This window comes from Elephas maximus, chromosome 20, assembly GCF_024166365.1.
Source record: "Elephas maximus indicus isolate mEleMax1 chromosome 20, mEleMax1 primary haplotype, whole genome shotgun sequence".
Lineage (NCBI taxonomy): Eukaryota > Metazoa > Chordata > Mammalia > Proboscidea > Elephantidae > Elephas > Elephas maximus.
In genome coordinates, this window is record NC_064838.1 from 54,539,777 (window position 1) to 54,554,029 (window position 14,253).

Sequence of the window (14,253 nt, forward strand, 5' to 3'; positions counted from 1 at the left end):
TTAAAAATTATATAAATTTACAACTAAATAAATTATATTAAAAACAAAGGTAACAGATACTCAAAACTCATTACTTCCTAATAATTTTTACTACACTTTACTATTTATGCTCCTGAAATTATTTACATCTATTTTATCTGTTTTTTTTTTAACTGTGGGGTAGAAATACTATACAATGGGCTTAGTAGCTCTTCCCAGCTTTCAAAGAGCTCAGATTACTACCTTGAAATGGGCCATGATGGGAGATTTTACACCACAGGAATTGGCCATTGTTACTAATCAGGGCTTCCCTTACCCAGCCCCACCTTCCAAGCAGTTGTTAAACACTTACCTGCACACCACTGGAGATCTTGTCCTAGGGAGTATGAGGGAGAAGACAGGGCCCTGCCCTGGAGTCATTCAGGCTATGCCTTAGCAAAGGCAAACCCCCTAACTGACCTACCGACCCACTCACAGATGAGGAGCTCTATGCTGGTGTGTACATTGATTTCATGGGCACTGATGCAGCCATCTTCCGAACGCTTGGAAAGCAGACGGCCATGCGCACAGACCAGTACAATTCCCGGTGGCTCAATGGTGAGCGCAGCCCGTAAGACCTTAGGTGGACGGTGTGTCTGGGAGATCGTAAAGAAGACTAATAGGGAAATCTTCAGCCCTGTGACTAGCTGGGGAGCGGGAGTTTCTTGTCTGGGGAAGAGCTGAAGGTGTTCCTGTCCCCAGGGATTCTGTTGGGTAAGGGGGCACTGTGGGAGGAGGGGTTTGCCCAGCTGATATCCTGCTTGCCCTCAGACCCTTCGTTCATCCACGCCGAGCTCATCCCTGACAGCGCAGAGCGTAATGATGACAAGCTGTACTTCTTCTTCCGGGAGCGGTCAGCAGAGGCCCCTCAAAGCCCTGCCGTGTACGCCCGCATCGGGCGTATCTGCTTGGTATGCACAGGTGGAGCGCCACACCAGGCTTTGCTAGGTCCAGCCCTGGCTCCCATCAGCCGGACCCACTAGGGTTCGGGTGTGAGTGAGCTGACCTGACCCCTGCTCCCTCCCTCTAGAATGATGATGGTGGTCACTGCTGCCTGGTCAACAAGTGGAGCACGTTCCTAAAGGCGCGGCTGGTCTGCTCCGTGCCGGGCGAGGATGGCATCGAAACTCACTTTGATGAGCTCCGTGAGTACCTGGCAGGGAGGCAGGGGCCTGTGGCTACTGCCGGAGGGATGGAGGCCAGATAGGTGGGTGGGTGCCTTCAGTGGACCCCCTGGGCAGAAGTTGACAGGGCTTTGGGGCTTCTGGCTAAGGCACCCTCTCAGCTCCTTCTCTCTCTGCCCCCAGAGGATGTGTTTGTCCAGCAGACCCAGGATGTGAGGAACCCGGTCATTTATGCTGTCTTTATCTCCTCTGGGTGAGGCCAGGGCCCAGGCCAGCAGGGGCAGGTGTGGCCAGACTGGGGGGCTGTGAATTGTGGAAGACCCCAGCCTGGTGGTGTGGTGAGCTGTGGGGTGGGAGCAGGCTGGATAGGGGCCCTGGGTCGAGGGTTTGCCCTGCCCACAGCAGCGGCCGGCCCCACCCACAGCTCCGTGTTCCGAGGCTCTGCCGTGTGCGTCTACTCCATGGCTGACATTCGCATGGTCTTCAATGGGCCCTTTGCCCACAAGGAGGGCCCCAACTACCAGTGGATGCCCTTCTCGGGGAAGATGCCCTATCCTCGGCCTGGCACGGTGAGGACCCAGCTCACCCCTGCCTCTCCCCTTTTCTTCTGAGAGCCCTGATTCAGGCTAGGCTCTACAGACACGGTCCCCACCTCCATGGAGCTCACAGACTGGCAGGGGATGAGGAGATTAACGCACAAATAAGTAAAGGTTCCTGAGACAAAGATGACAGGCTGGGTTGGACGGGCTGCTCAGAGGGCCCTCCTTGGTGGTGTTTCTGAGCTGAAGGTCAGCAGGGTGAGCTGGGAGGCAGGCTGGAGTTCATTAGGCAAGGAGGTGGGCAATGGACAGTGGTCAGGCCGGCAGGGCCTCTGTGGCCAAATGAGGAGTTTTACTTTATCTCGGTGTGATGGGGGCTGCTGCAGGGGTCTAAACAGGAGAGCAACATGATCTGGTCAGAGGCAGCAAGCGGGCACAGTTCCATGTGGTCAGCATCAGCTGAGGCCCAGGCAAAGGGAAGAGCGTCAGGGAAGGGGGGAATGCCTGGTATGTTAAGGGAATCTCAGGACCTGTAGTTCAGCTGAGCAGGAAGGAGAGGGTTGAGACTGGGAGGAGCAGCCAGAGAGGAAGAAGACAGCAGGGTAGGGTGTGAGGACTGGAAAGGGAGTGGTCAGCTCCGCCAAATGCCGCAACAAGGTCATGGCACTTGAGGCTGAGGAGGTGGTCACGGGATTTGGCCACCATGGGACCAAAGGCCAGAGGCTGGGGTGTGTGAAGGGAAGCCTGGATGGCGGGTTTTGAGGAGAGGGGCATGTGGAGGTGGTGGGGGCAGAGAGTGCCGAGGTATCTCCCGAAGCTAATGGGTTCAGTGTGCCCCACCAGGGAGGGCTGGCACTGACATCACCACCTGCCCACAGTGCCCTGGCGGAACCTTCACGCCATCCATGAAGTCCACCAAGGACTATCCAGACGAAGTGATCAACTTCATGCGCGGCCACCCGCTCATGTACCAGGCCGTGTACCCACTGCAGCGGCGGCCCCTGGTTGTCCGCACAGGCGTTCCCTACCGGCTTACCACTGTCGCTGTGGACCAGGTGGATGCAGCTGATGGGCGCTATGAGGTGCTTTTCCTGGGCACAGGTACCCGCTGCTGCTCCCAGCCCCTCCCACGATGGGCCCACTGGGTGGGGGGTGATGCTTCATGGGGGCTGGGACCTGCCCTACTAGGGGTGCTGCAGGCTCATCCAGGTCAGCTCTGCCACCCTTGTCCTTTGGAGCCTTCTCCCTATTGCCATGGTAGCTAAGGCTGGGGTGGAGAGACTCCATTCCCATCCTGAGGCAGTCAGGAGAGCAGGGGCACTGTTGGGGTACCTGAGGACCCATGTGTAGACAGGAAGTGGAAGAGACACCCGCAGGGTGCGCAGATCCACAGACTAATATGTGTGTGTGTAGAGGCACATCTGCCACAGCTCCAGCAGCCCCAGCACAGGGGAATACCTCTCGGGTCCTGTTCACATCAAGGTCCAGAGTAAGGGCCTGGGTTGGGGGAGCAGACCCTGATCGTGGCTCTTCTTTCCCTGGGCCAGTCCCCCTGGACCACTGTCTGGGCGAGACCCTTCAACCTTGGCATAGAACCCCTGCTCTGCTACCTTCAGGGGGTTTGGGCCCTGGTAGGGGAAGGGGCTGAGGCTGGTGCCCCTCCCCCCGCCAGCCCCACTGAGGTCCTGCCTGGCCCGTTCCAGACCGCGGGACAGTACAGAAGGTCATCGTGCTGCCCAAGGATGACCAGGAGATGGAGGAGCTCATGCTGGAGGAGGTGGAGGTCTTCAAGGTAGGTGTGCCACCACCCAGGCCTGCCCTCCTCATCTGAGCCCCTGACTTCAGACCTCAAGGGCAGGGAAGGGAGGGATCCCCAGAGTGCCAAGCTGACCCCTGCCTTCTTCCAGGACCCGGCACCTGTTAAGACCATGACCATCTCTTCCAAGCGGGTGAGTCTTTGTCAAGGTGGTCTGGGGGTAGGTTGGAATCTGCATCCCTTTGGGGTCATGTCCTTGGCACAGGGGTGGAGAAATCGAGGAACAGAACAGGGATGGGAAGGAGCCTGGGCCTTGCAGGCTGCTGGTGGGGGCTGGCTGTGGGGAGGGAACTGACAAGTCCCTGCCCTCACCCTCAGCAACAACTGTACGTGGCTTCAGCTGTGGGTGTCACACACCTGAGCCTGCACCGCTGCCAGGCATATGGGGCTGCCTGTGCTGACTGCTGCCTCGCCCGGGACCCCTACTGCGCCTGGGATGGCCAATCCTGCTCCCGCTATACAGCATCCTCCAAGAGGTGTGGATGCTGGGATTTTGGCCACCAGACCCCGGGCCCTGTTCTAGGCTCTGGAGGTGGATATGGTATTACCCTGGGGGAGTCTATGGGCAAGACATCACCACTCTGCCCTGGGGATATAGGGCCCTGCCCTGGGTCTTGGGGATATGGGGATCAGGGAGGGGGCAAACTCCCCTTGGTGCACTCCTTCAAGAGCTGTCCTCATCCAGACGGAGCCGGCGGCAGGACGTCCGGCACGGGAACCCCATCAGGCAGTGCCGTGGGTTCAACTCCAATGGTGAGTATGCTGCACCTTGCCACTGGGTGCACCTCATACTCTGGGGCCCAAGCATCCCACGTAGCTGCTCGCCGGGTCCCCCACTGTAAGGATTCCCAGATCCTCCGTGGGTGGGAAGGGGACTTGGGGTTTTGGAGTGGGATGTCTCCAGCCACCCCCTTGAGGAACGATGCCCAATAGCCCAGCCTTTTTGGGTGGGCTCCCCTTGCTGGCCTGCAGTCTGCCCAGAGGCAATGCTGCATTCACTCAGCGCCTTCTTGATCCACAGCCAACAAGAATGCGGTGGAATCTGTGCAGTATGGTGTGGCAGGCAGCGCAGCCTTCCTTGAGTGCCAGCCCCGCTCGCCGCAGGCTACGGTGAAGTGGCTGTTCCAGCGAGATCCCGGAGACCGGCGCCGAGAGGTGAGTTCCCATGCCCACGGTCCTGTACCCTGGGTACGGATGCTGGAGTCCCTCATACAGTGGAAGCTCCACATGGCTGAAATGTGGTGAAGAGCCAATCTGGAGGAGCCCTCCTTCTAGGAAACCCCTTCCAGGCTCCCTCCCTGATGTAGAAATTATTTGGGTAATCTCATTATATGGAAACTCCATGGGGTGGGCCTCTTTGCATGGAAACCATTTGTAGGCATACTCCTTTGCATGAAAATTCCATATGTTACCCCACGGCTGCATAACTTGTTGTACGGAAATGTCATATGGGTAGGCTCCAATAGATGAAAATTCTGTAAGGTAACTCATTTTATGGAAATGTCTTATGGGCATCCCTCCTTATATGGAAATTCTCTGTGGGTGCCCCATTTGGGTATCCTTATTAAATAGAAATTCCCTGCCTGTGTGCTCTGTTATATGGAAATTCTCTCATGAAACCCCCTTATGGTCATCCCTCCTGACATGGAAATGTCTAAGGATACCTTATTCAGATGCCTTTCATTCTGTGAAAACCTCACGTGGGTTTCTCTTGGGGTATAGGAACTCCACATGGGTGCCCTTACATGGAATGGCTGCAGAGGTGGTCTGATCTGGGAGCTGGCCAAGGGGCAGCTAGTGATCACACAGCCCCTGACCCCCTCCTTTCTGCCCCTGCAGATTCGCACAGAGGACCGCCTCCTACGCACAGAGCAGGGCTTGCTGCTTCGCGCCCTGCAGCTTGGTGATCGGGGCCTCTACTCCTGCACGGCCACAGAGAATAACTTCAAGCACGTCGTCACACGGGTGCAGCTGCACGTCCTGGGCCAGGATGCCGTCCATGCTGCTCTCTTCCCACCGCCAGCCGCGAGCGCCCCACCGCCCCCAGGCGCAGGCCCCCCGACAGCTCCCTACCAAGAGCTGGCCCAACTGTTGGCCCAGCCAGAAGTGGGCCTCATCCATCAGTACTGCCAGGGCTACTGGCGCCATGCGCCCCTCAGCCCCAGGGAGGCCCCAGGGGCACCGAGGCCTCCTGAGCTCCAGGACCAGAAAAAACCCCGGAACCGCCGCCACCACCCGCCGGACACATGAGGCCAGCCACTTGAGCCCTGCAATGGACCAGCCTAGTCCTCGTCCCTTTTAATATAAAAGATATATATATATATATATAAAATATCTATATTCTATACACACCCTACCCCGCAAAGACAGTATTTATTGGTGGGTTGTATATAGCTTGCCTCAGTGGCAGCATTGTCCAGAACCTGGACCCATGCTGATCAGAGACAGCAGAACACAGAGTCCACCTCGCCTGCCAGTGGAGAGGACTGGGCCAGCACCACGAAGTCCCCAGGCTCCGGTGGGAGTCTACCTGCTCAACAGCCACCACCAGGATCTGCAGGACACGGGGAGGGACAAAGCCCTGCCTGGACAGGGCACAGACTGCACACCTGTGCCAATAGGTGTGGTCAAGCTGTGCTGTGGCACAGACATGGATTTGAGGACTGTTTTGGAGACTGGGGGTGGGAGGGGTGGGCTCAGGTGCACTCAGAGAAGGGAACAAGGGGCCGTCACAGGATGCCAGCCCCTGCCTGGGAGGGGGCGCTCAGCCCGAGGGCAGCCCCTTCCTGGGTATTTATTTATTGGGGACAGGAGGAAAGGAGTCCTGCCTGGGTGGGGCAATACCTCCAGGCCCTCATACCCTGCCTGTCTGGCCAGGACAGGGCTGCCCCATCTCCTCTTAACTTTTCCTGTGCCCCCCTAATTTGGGGCTGGGGGAATAGCAGAGGGGCCAGGCACAGGCAGGGCTGAGGGGAGCACCCCTGCTCTAATGGGAGGGGTGCCATGGTGGTGGCCTGAGGCCTGCAAGGGCCTCTCCAGGGCTTTCCCTCTGCCCACCACTCCAGGCAATGGGTGTAAATAGCTCTGGGGGGTGGTCGGGTAGGTGGGTGGGGGCTCCTGGCAGCCCTCTGCTGTCCAGGCCATGGCACCCTGGGGTTCCATCTTGCTAATAAACACTGGCTCTGGGACCGGACTCTGGCTTCTCTCCTTGAGGGATAGGGAGGCAATGGCTTAGTCCAAGTCCTAGGTCCTGCCCTTCCAGTTCCTGCCACCTCCAATATGGCCCGACCACCAGTTCCCAGATTTTGCCTTGGTTTCCGTTTGCTTATTTAACAGTTCAGTCGTTTATTCCACCACTGCCCTCTCATCCATCTTTGGGCCCAGCCTTGTGTGGACCACCAAGGACTTGGAATTGGCAAGACAAAGCAGAAACCCTCCCAGTCCTCCAGGTGTCCCAGCAAAAGAACCTAATTCCCTCCCTGTCCTTCCAGACCCCTCCCACAAGGACCCAGCATGAGCAAATACCCAGAGGTGGGAGTTGCTGGAGAGGAGGAGGTGGGGCTGGGAAGGCCCATAGACCCCCACCCCCAGAGCCACCAGCAGAAGATTGTGAGTTGGCCCCCACTTTAAGCAAACCCAATATGCAGAAACCAGGTTTTGGTTGGTTGCCTAAGCCCTGCACCCTGGGCACTGTAAGGGACTGCAGAGACCACCACCCCCTCTGGCCCCCTCACAATGCAGGTGTCTGGAGGGTGAATGGAGATAGAAGGCTGAAAGTGACACAAATGAGTCTCTCTTCCAGATAGATCTGCCCTCACTGAACAAGGTGCCAGCTAGCCCATGGTATCCCACTGATGTCGAGTCTATAGGACAGAGTAGAACTGCCCCATAGAGTTTCCAAGGAGTATCAGGCAGATTTCGAAGTGCCGACCTCTGACCTCTTGGTTAACAGCCAGGGTTTCCAAGCCCATGGTAGGAGCCAGTATTCCACTTGCCACATGATCCCCTATGGTCAGCCAGCCTTTGATGCTCCATGTCTGGGGCCCTGGCACCCCCTCGTGGTCTCTCAGGTCTGCTGCAGAGTTGAGTGAAAAAAAGCAGCCAGGTTTCTGGGGAGGGAGTCCATCCAGAAGACACAGGGGCCCCAGGAGAGGCCTTAATAGCCCAGAGGTTGGGTCTTATGATGGGGGGATGGTCTTCAGAGCCTAGGAGCTCAACATTGCATGCTCAACATAAATCACTCCTGCACAGCGGTGCACCCTGGCCCACCTGAATATATACCTGGAAGCCAGACTCCTTGGGTGAGGTAGGCAGGCTGTAAAGGTACTCCCAGGCAGGCTTCAGGGGACACACGGGACAGAGCAGACCAGGTGAACCCCGCTCTTCCATGCCCTTAAGAATGCCTGACCTGCTCTGGGACTCAGTTTCCCTATCTGACAACAAGCCTCCAAAATATTCTCTGGAAGAGCCTGGCCACCTCTGCAGGTCAGAGATTTTGTTGCACCCAACTACTCGTGTACACATAGGCATGGGCACGAGGACACACATACACACAGGCAAAAACGTACATGCACACAGGAACATGCTTGCATAGGCTCACTCATGCACAGGCACACACAGGAATACGTGCGTACACAAACATTTCCACATGCACAAGGCACACACACATGCAAGTGAACGCTCATCTGCACTCACACATTGCACATATACATGCATTTGCATGCTGTGCACACACATGCACACACATGAACTCTCACCAGCCTGTGCAAAGTATGCATACAAGCACATATGCCTATGAAGAGAAATGCATAAAAGCATGCCCACACATACAGTTACATGTGCACACACAGGTATACATACACAGGCACGTGCACACACTGCATGTAACAGCACACCTGCATGCACAAACATACAGGACAGGCACACGTGTACACACAGGCATATACCCACAAATGTGTCAAGTCATTGCCTTGTTGATGCCAGTGAAGGACAAACACACAGGGGCCATGCACATCCACTGTTCTTCCACCAGGAAGCATTAGAGTCCCTACCCGGGTCAGACCTAACCCTAGGCACTGGGCAGAAGCAGTGCTGCAGTGCCCACATTTTTCCTCTTGAGCTCCTGCAGGATACGGAACCCTGGTGCAGAGTCATCCAGCCCAGCTCAACCACCTCCCGGTGTGTGACCCCCTGTACATCTACTTCCTCATGAGGAAAATGGGGCTGATGATACGGGCACATGTTCCCCCAGGGTTGGTGTGAGTAGGGCTGAGCCCCGTGCTGGGCAGGCCACAGGTGCTCCATGCTTCACCCTCTTCACCCTTGTAATGGTTAATGTTAAATGTCAACTTGGCTAGGTCATGAGTCTCAGTATTACATAATTATTCTCCATTTTGTGATCTGATGTAATTATCCTCAGTTTTGTGATTTCCCATAAGTAATACTAATAGAATCACCTCTGTAATGTGATCTGATACGATCAGCCAATCAGTTGTAAAGGAGTTTCCTCAGGCATGTGGCCTGCACCATATATATATATAAAGTTCTGGCAAAGTTTGTTTTCCTTGCTCTGGATGCTGCATCCGGCTCGTCATCATCTGACCTTCAGTTCTTGGAACTTGAGCCAGCAGCCTGCCGTATTGCCTGCCAATCTTGGGATCTGTCAGCCTCCACAGCTGGTGAGCCAGTAGCCTGGCTTCTTGCCTGCTGATCTCAGATTTGTCAGCCTGTGCCACCTATGAGCCAGTGGCCTGCCATCTGACCTGTTGATCTTGGGTTTGTCAGCCCCTGCACCTACATGAGTCAGGAGAAGTCTCCAGCCTGACTCCTGACCCATAGACTTAGGATTTGCCAGCCTCTACAACTGCATGAGCCATTTCCTTGAGATAAATCTCTCTCTATATATATACATGTATATATATATTCACTTCACTGGTTTTGCTTCTCTAGAGAACCCAACCTAAGATGACAATCCTATTGCTAGCCCCCATCCCCTGGCTCAAGGGCCTCTCCACCCCTTTCTCAGGTCTGCACATGTCTTCCAACTCTGGGGTGGGGGCAGAACTCTCTCCAAGGCCTCTCCTGGAGGGTTGAGGTGGGGCACAGAGGGTGCAGAGTCAGCAGTTAAGGGATTGGGGCCACGCCAGCCCGATTAGAAAGGTTGGGGGGCTGAGCTGGATTCACCTGTCCTTGTCTCTGGTTGGCTCTTAGGCACCCCCGCCCCCAAATCCCACTAAGCAGCCCCCACCAGGGCTTGCACAGGCCTGTGGAGAGCCAGGTGGTTGCCAGCCCTGGACCAGAAGGGCATCTGGGAAGGCCAGAGGCTGGCCAGAGCCTGGCTCTGGGGATCCCCTCCATACAGAAGAGTCACCTGCCCACCCTGTCCCTTCAACTGCTTCTGGGGCCATGGGGGCTGGAGCCAGCGCTGAGGAGAAGCACTCGAGGGAGCTGGAAAAGAAGCTAAAAGAGGATGCTGAGAAGGATGCTCGAACCGTGAAACTGCTGCTTCTGGGTAGGGGCATGGGCCCAGATGGGGTCATGGCCACCAGGTCAGTGGCCTGAGGGAAGGCAGGCAGCCCTACTGTGAAGCTGGGATTCCTTGGGAAGCAGAGGAGCCTGTGACAGGGCAGGGCACAGTGTGGGAGTCCCGGCCAGGCAAGGCCAGACCTGACCCACCATGCTTCCCAACAGAGGGCCTGGCCTCAGGCAACCTCCCCTACACAAAAGTGTGTATGTTTGTACAAGGTACATTTCTGCCCTGGCTGGGCTCCCTCAAGCTCCAGCCTTTGGCTTGATGAGCCTGCTAGGCAGGGACTCAGAAACCGGGGACCCCATAGGAGCCCCACAACATGGCTGCTCCCTCGGGAAGGAGAAAGTCACAGTCCTGGGAGTGGGGAGTCTCTAGGACCACCCGGACCCACAGACAATGGCCCTCAGGTGCCACAGCTTTATTGGTGGTTGACCTTCAAAGCAGCTAAACGAGGGGAAGGGCACTGAGGCCCAGTGGAGAGCAGCTTAAGCCATTTCCATGGCCCCATGGGTGATGAGAGAAGGTGATGCTGATCCAGGCCTGCCTCTTGGTCACTGTCCGACCCCCTAAGGGAAATAGGAAGCTTTTTTAAGAGGGCCAAGCAGGCTCCACCCAAGCTCTCCAGGGTCCATTTGGCCAGGTCGAGATGGGCAGAGGGAAGCCAAGGTACCCCAGGGAAGCCAGAGAGGTTAAGCCAGCAATCCCATTAATTGTGACCAGTGCTCACAGGGGCAAGGCGTTCAGTCAACTCTGTCCTCCTCCCCACCCAAAGGCGCTAATTCCTTCTGAGCCTTTTGGATATGCCCCAGCCCCCTTCCGATGAAAACCAAGCGTTGATCCGGTTCAATCCCATGTTGCAATACCAGATCCTCCCACAAGGTGGCACTCCAGGATTTAGTTCGGCCTCACAGACGAAAGACTGCCGAGCCCTGGGTGGTGTAAGCGGTTAAACGCAGGACTGACTGCCAACCCACCCAGCGGCTTCCCGGGAGAAAGACCTGGAGATCTGCTCCTATAAAGATTAAAACCAAGCCAAACCCACCGCCATCGAGTCAATTCGGACTCATAGTGGCCCTATAAGACAGAGCAGAACTGCCCCATAGGGTTTTCAAGGCTGTAAATCTTTATGGAAGCAGACTACCACCTATTTCTTCCGCAGAGCAGTTGGTTTTTTTTTTTTTAACCCTCCAACTTTCCTTAGCAGCCAAGCGCTTAGCCACTGCGCCACCAGAGCTCCTCCTGCGAAGATTACAACCTAGAAAACTCTATGGGGACATTCTACTCTGCCACATGGGGTTGCTATGAGTCAAAATTGACCCAATGGCACCTAACAATAGCACCAGGAGTCCCTGGGTGGAGCAAATGGTTAACGTGCTTGGCTGCTAACAAAGGCTGGAGATACGGGTCCACCCAAGGGCACCTGGAAAAAAAGCTCTGGTGACCTACTTCGGAAAATTCAGCCGCTGGAAACCCTGCGGGGCACACTTCTGCCTGACTTGCGTGGGGCCCCCATGAGTCAGAATCGACTTGACAGCAACTGGTACTGGTATAGCAGGGTCTTAGGGCAGGGGTGGGGCTCAGAGGCAGAGTTGAGGATGCTCATTCCCCTCGTTAGTCGTTTCTGTGGCTTTTCTGACATTTACAAATGCTTTTCCTCCAGGGCTGTCAGATCTTACTTTGGATGGGGTTGGGGCAGGTGTGACTGGGGATAGGACTGGCACCCAGGCCTCTTCTGCTAAAGATCTGCCCACTGGCCCTCAGCCCACCCACCAGACCCAGGCTGGTTGCATCTCCTGGGGCTCACTGCTGGGGTGAGAAAGGATGGGTGGTCACAGGGTGACTCTGAGGCCCGGCTTCCCTTCCAGGTGCCGGCGAGTCTGGGAAGAGCACCATCGTCAAGCAAATGAAGTGAGTGCCCCTGCTCATCCTGAGGCCCCTGGGGGCTGGTGCGCGCACGGGGCCTGCCCCTCCCCACCGGCCCACAAGGCCTTGACCCTGCTCTGCCGTTCTGCAGGATTATTCACCAGGATGGGTACTCATTAGAAGAGTGCCTAGAGTTCATTGCCATCATCTACGGCAACACGCTGCAATCCATCCTGGCCATTGTGCGAGCCATGACCACACTTAACATCCAATACGGAGACTCTGCGCGCCAGGTGCGCAGGGAGGCGGGCTGGGTGTGGACTCTGGGAATCAAAGGGACAGGGCAGGGCCGCGGGCCACGGTGATCACTATCCTTACCTTCACCTCCAGGACGACGCTCGGAAGCTGATGCATATGGCAGACACCATCGAGGAGGGCACGATGCCCAAGGAGATGTCGGACATCATCCAGCGGCTGTGGAAGGACTCGGGTATCCAGGCCTGCTTCGACCGCGCCTCAGAGTACCAGCTCAACGACTCGGCTGGCTAGTGAGCGCGCAGGTGGGGCGTGGGGGCGCGGGCTGGGCCCTGTCACGCCCCCACCATCTAACTCACATCCCGGGGTCTTCCGCAGCTACCTCTCGGACCTGGAGCGCCTGGTAACCCCGGGCTACGTTCCCACTGAGCAGGACGTGCTGCGCTCACGAGTCAAGACCACTGGCATCATTGAGACGCAGTTCTCCTTCAAGGATCTCAACTTCCGGTATGACTCCGCGCCGTCGCTCCCGGGGCCTGCCCGGGCATCACCTCCCCGAGGCCCCACTCCCACTGCGTCTGAGAGGCCTCATCCCTACCAGACGCCCGGCCACCCCGGGCCACCCCGCTCTCAGAGAGGCCCTGCCCCTCCAGATGCCCGTCCCATCTACGTCTGACCATGGGGAGGCGAGGGCATGCCGCTGGGCGCATGCAGGGGGCTCAATGCGTGGGTTCAGGCCCCCACGGCCCCGCAGGATGTTCGACGTGGGCGGACAACGCTCGGAGCGCAAGAAGTGGATCCACTGCTTCGAGGGTGTAACCTGTATTATCTTCATCGCGGCGCTAAGCGCCTACGACATGGTGCTGGTGGAGGACGACGAAGTGGTGAGTGCCAACCGGGACCTGAGTGTTCGAGGGGATAGGCAAGGCTACTGCCCACTTTAAGGGAGAGAAAGTGCTGCGGGAGGAGGAGTGTCTGAGAGGGGAGGTCCATTCCAGAGCCTTCCCAGGAGGCAAGGAAGCAGCCAGCGGCCCCCACCTGACCTGACGGGGGCAGACCACCCTGGAAGTGTCCGGTGGGGGAGGCACTTTTGGAGCTGTCTGGGGAGGCCCCGCGTGCTCAGGAGACTGGGGAGGAGGGCTCGGCCTGTGGGACGGGGCCCGCCTGGGGCGGCTGCCTGTCCCCGGGTGCCCAACAGTCCCTGCCCCCCTAGAACCGCATGCACGAGAGCCTCCACCTGTTCAACAGCATCTGCAACCACCGCTACTTCGCCACCACGTCCATCGTGCTCTTCCTCAACAAGAAGGACGTATTCTCCGAGAAAATCAAAAAGGCTCACCTTAGCATCTGCTTCCCGGACTACGACGGTGAGACTCCCGCCCAGCCGCCAAGCGACGCCCCTCACTCTGGGGGAAGGGTTTGGGGCAGGGAGTGAGAACCCCCATCCCCGCCAGGCCCCAACACGTACGAGGACGCGGGCAACTACATCAAGGTGCAGTTCCTGGAACTCAACATGCGGCGTGACGTGAAGGAGATCTACTCCCACATGACCTGCGCCACCGACACGCAGAACGTCAAGTTCGTCTTCGACGCGGTCACCGACATCATCATCAAGGAGAACCTCAAAGACTGCGGGCTCTTCTGAGGTAGGGTTTTCACGACCAGGGGCGCTCCGCTGTCCAGCGCCTGGCGCCTTCATCTCAGTACCACAAGTCCCGCCCCCAGGTCCCCGCCTCACCTCACTACTGCAGACTCAGTCCCAGATCACCAGGCCCTGCCCTGGCTCTCCGACCCTACACCGCTGAGGCTTCGCCCCCAACTCCCAGACCCCACCCCGGCTTTTCAGGTTCTACCCACTGCCACATTCCCTCCCCTGACTCACAAGTTCCACTCATTTCATTTATTTCGACCCAACTCTTCCCTCCCTCTGGATGTCACAACTTCCAGCCTACCACCACAGTGCCCCTCAGCATAAACCCACTTATCTTGGGGCTCAGGGATACTGACTGGGGTTCCCTTTTCTTTTCCCAGGTACCTGAACTCATGTGCTTCCCTGGCCCTGAGCTCCTATAGCCCTAGCTGCCTTGTAGCCCCAGCCCCCATGACCCC

General features: G+C 57.2%; 2 protein-coding genes across 4 annotated transcripts in view; both read left to right on the plus strand.

Moving 5' to 3' along the window:
* SEMA3F (semaphorin 3F) overlaps positions 1-8,169 on the plus strand; it is a 43,159-nt gene extending 34,990 nt beyond the window's left edge. Inside the window, exons 8-19 of one of the 3 annotated variants that reach the window (XM_049862529.1) lie at positions 457-576; positions 790-929; positions 1,049-1,163; positions 1,326-1,395; positions 1,567-1,711; positions 2,560-2,782; positions 3,385-3,473; positions 3,589-3,630; positions 3,816-3,973; positions 4,183-4,250; positions 4,519-4,652; positions 5,337-8,169. In XM_049862529.1, coding sequence (XP_049718486.1) covers positions 457-576; positions 790-929; positions 1,049-1,163; positions 1,326-1,395; positions 1,567-1,711; positions 2,560-2,782; positions 3,385-3,473; positions 3,589-3,630; positions 3,816-3,973; positions 4,183-4,250; positions 4,519-4,652; positions 5,337-5,747 — 1,715 coding nt within the window. In that variant the 3' untranslated portion in view covers positions 5,748-8,169. The remainder of the gene's footprint in view (positions 1-456; positions 577-789; positions 930-1,048; positions 1,164-1,325; positions 1,396-1,566; positions 1,712-2,559; positions 2,783-3,384; positions 3,474-3,588; positions 3,631-3,815; positions 3,974-4,182; positions 4,251-4,518; positions 4,653-5,336) is intronic. The other 2 variants (XM_049862528.1, XM_049862530.1) reach the window with 2 other exon arrangements.
* Positions 8,170-9,902: 1,733 nt separating this feature from the next.
* Positions 9,903-14,253, plus strand: GNAT1 (G protein subunit alpha transducin 1). Its single transcript, XM_049862388.1, has 9 exons — positions 9,903-10,008; positions 11,892-11,934; positions 12,041-12,182; positions 12,280-12,437; positions 12,523-12,651; positions 12,899-13,028; positions 13,358-13,511; positions 13,599-13,790; positions 14,176-14,253. Exons 1-8 carry the CDS (start codon positions 9,903-9,905, stop codon positions 13,787-13,789), a joined length of 1,053 nt encoding a protein of 350 aa, XP_049718345.1. The 3' UTR covers position 13,790; positions 14,176-14,253.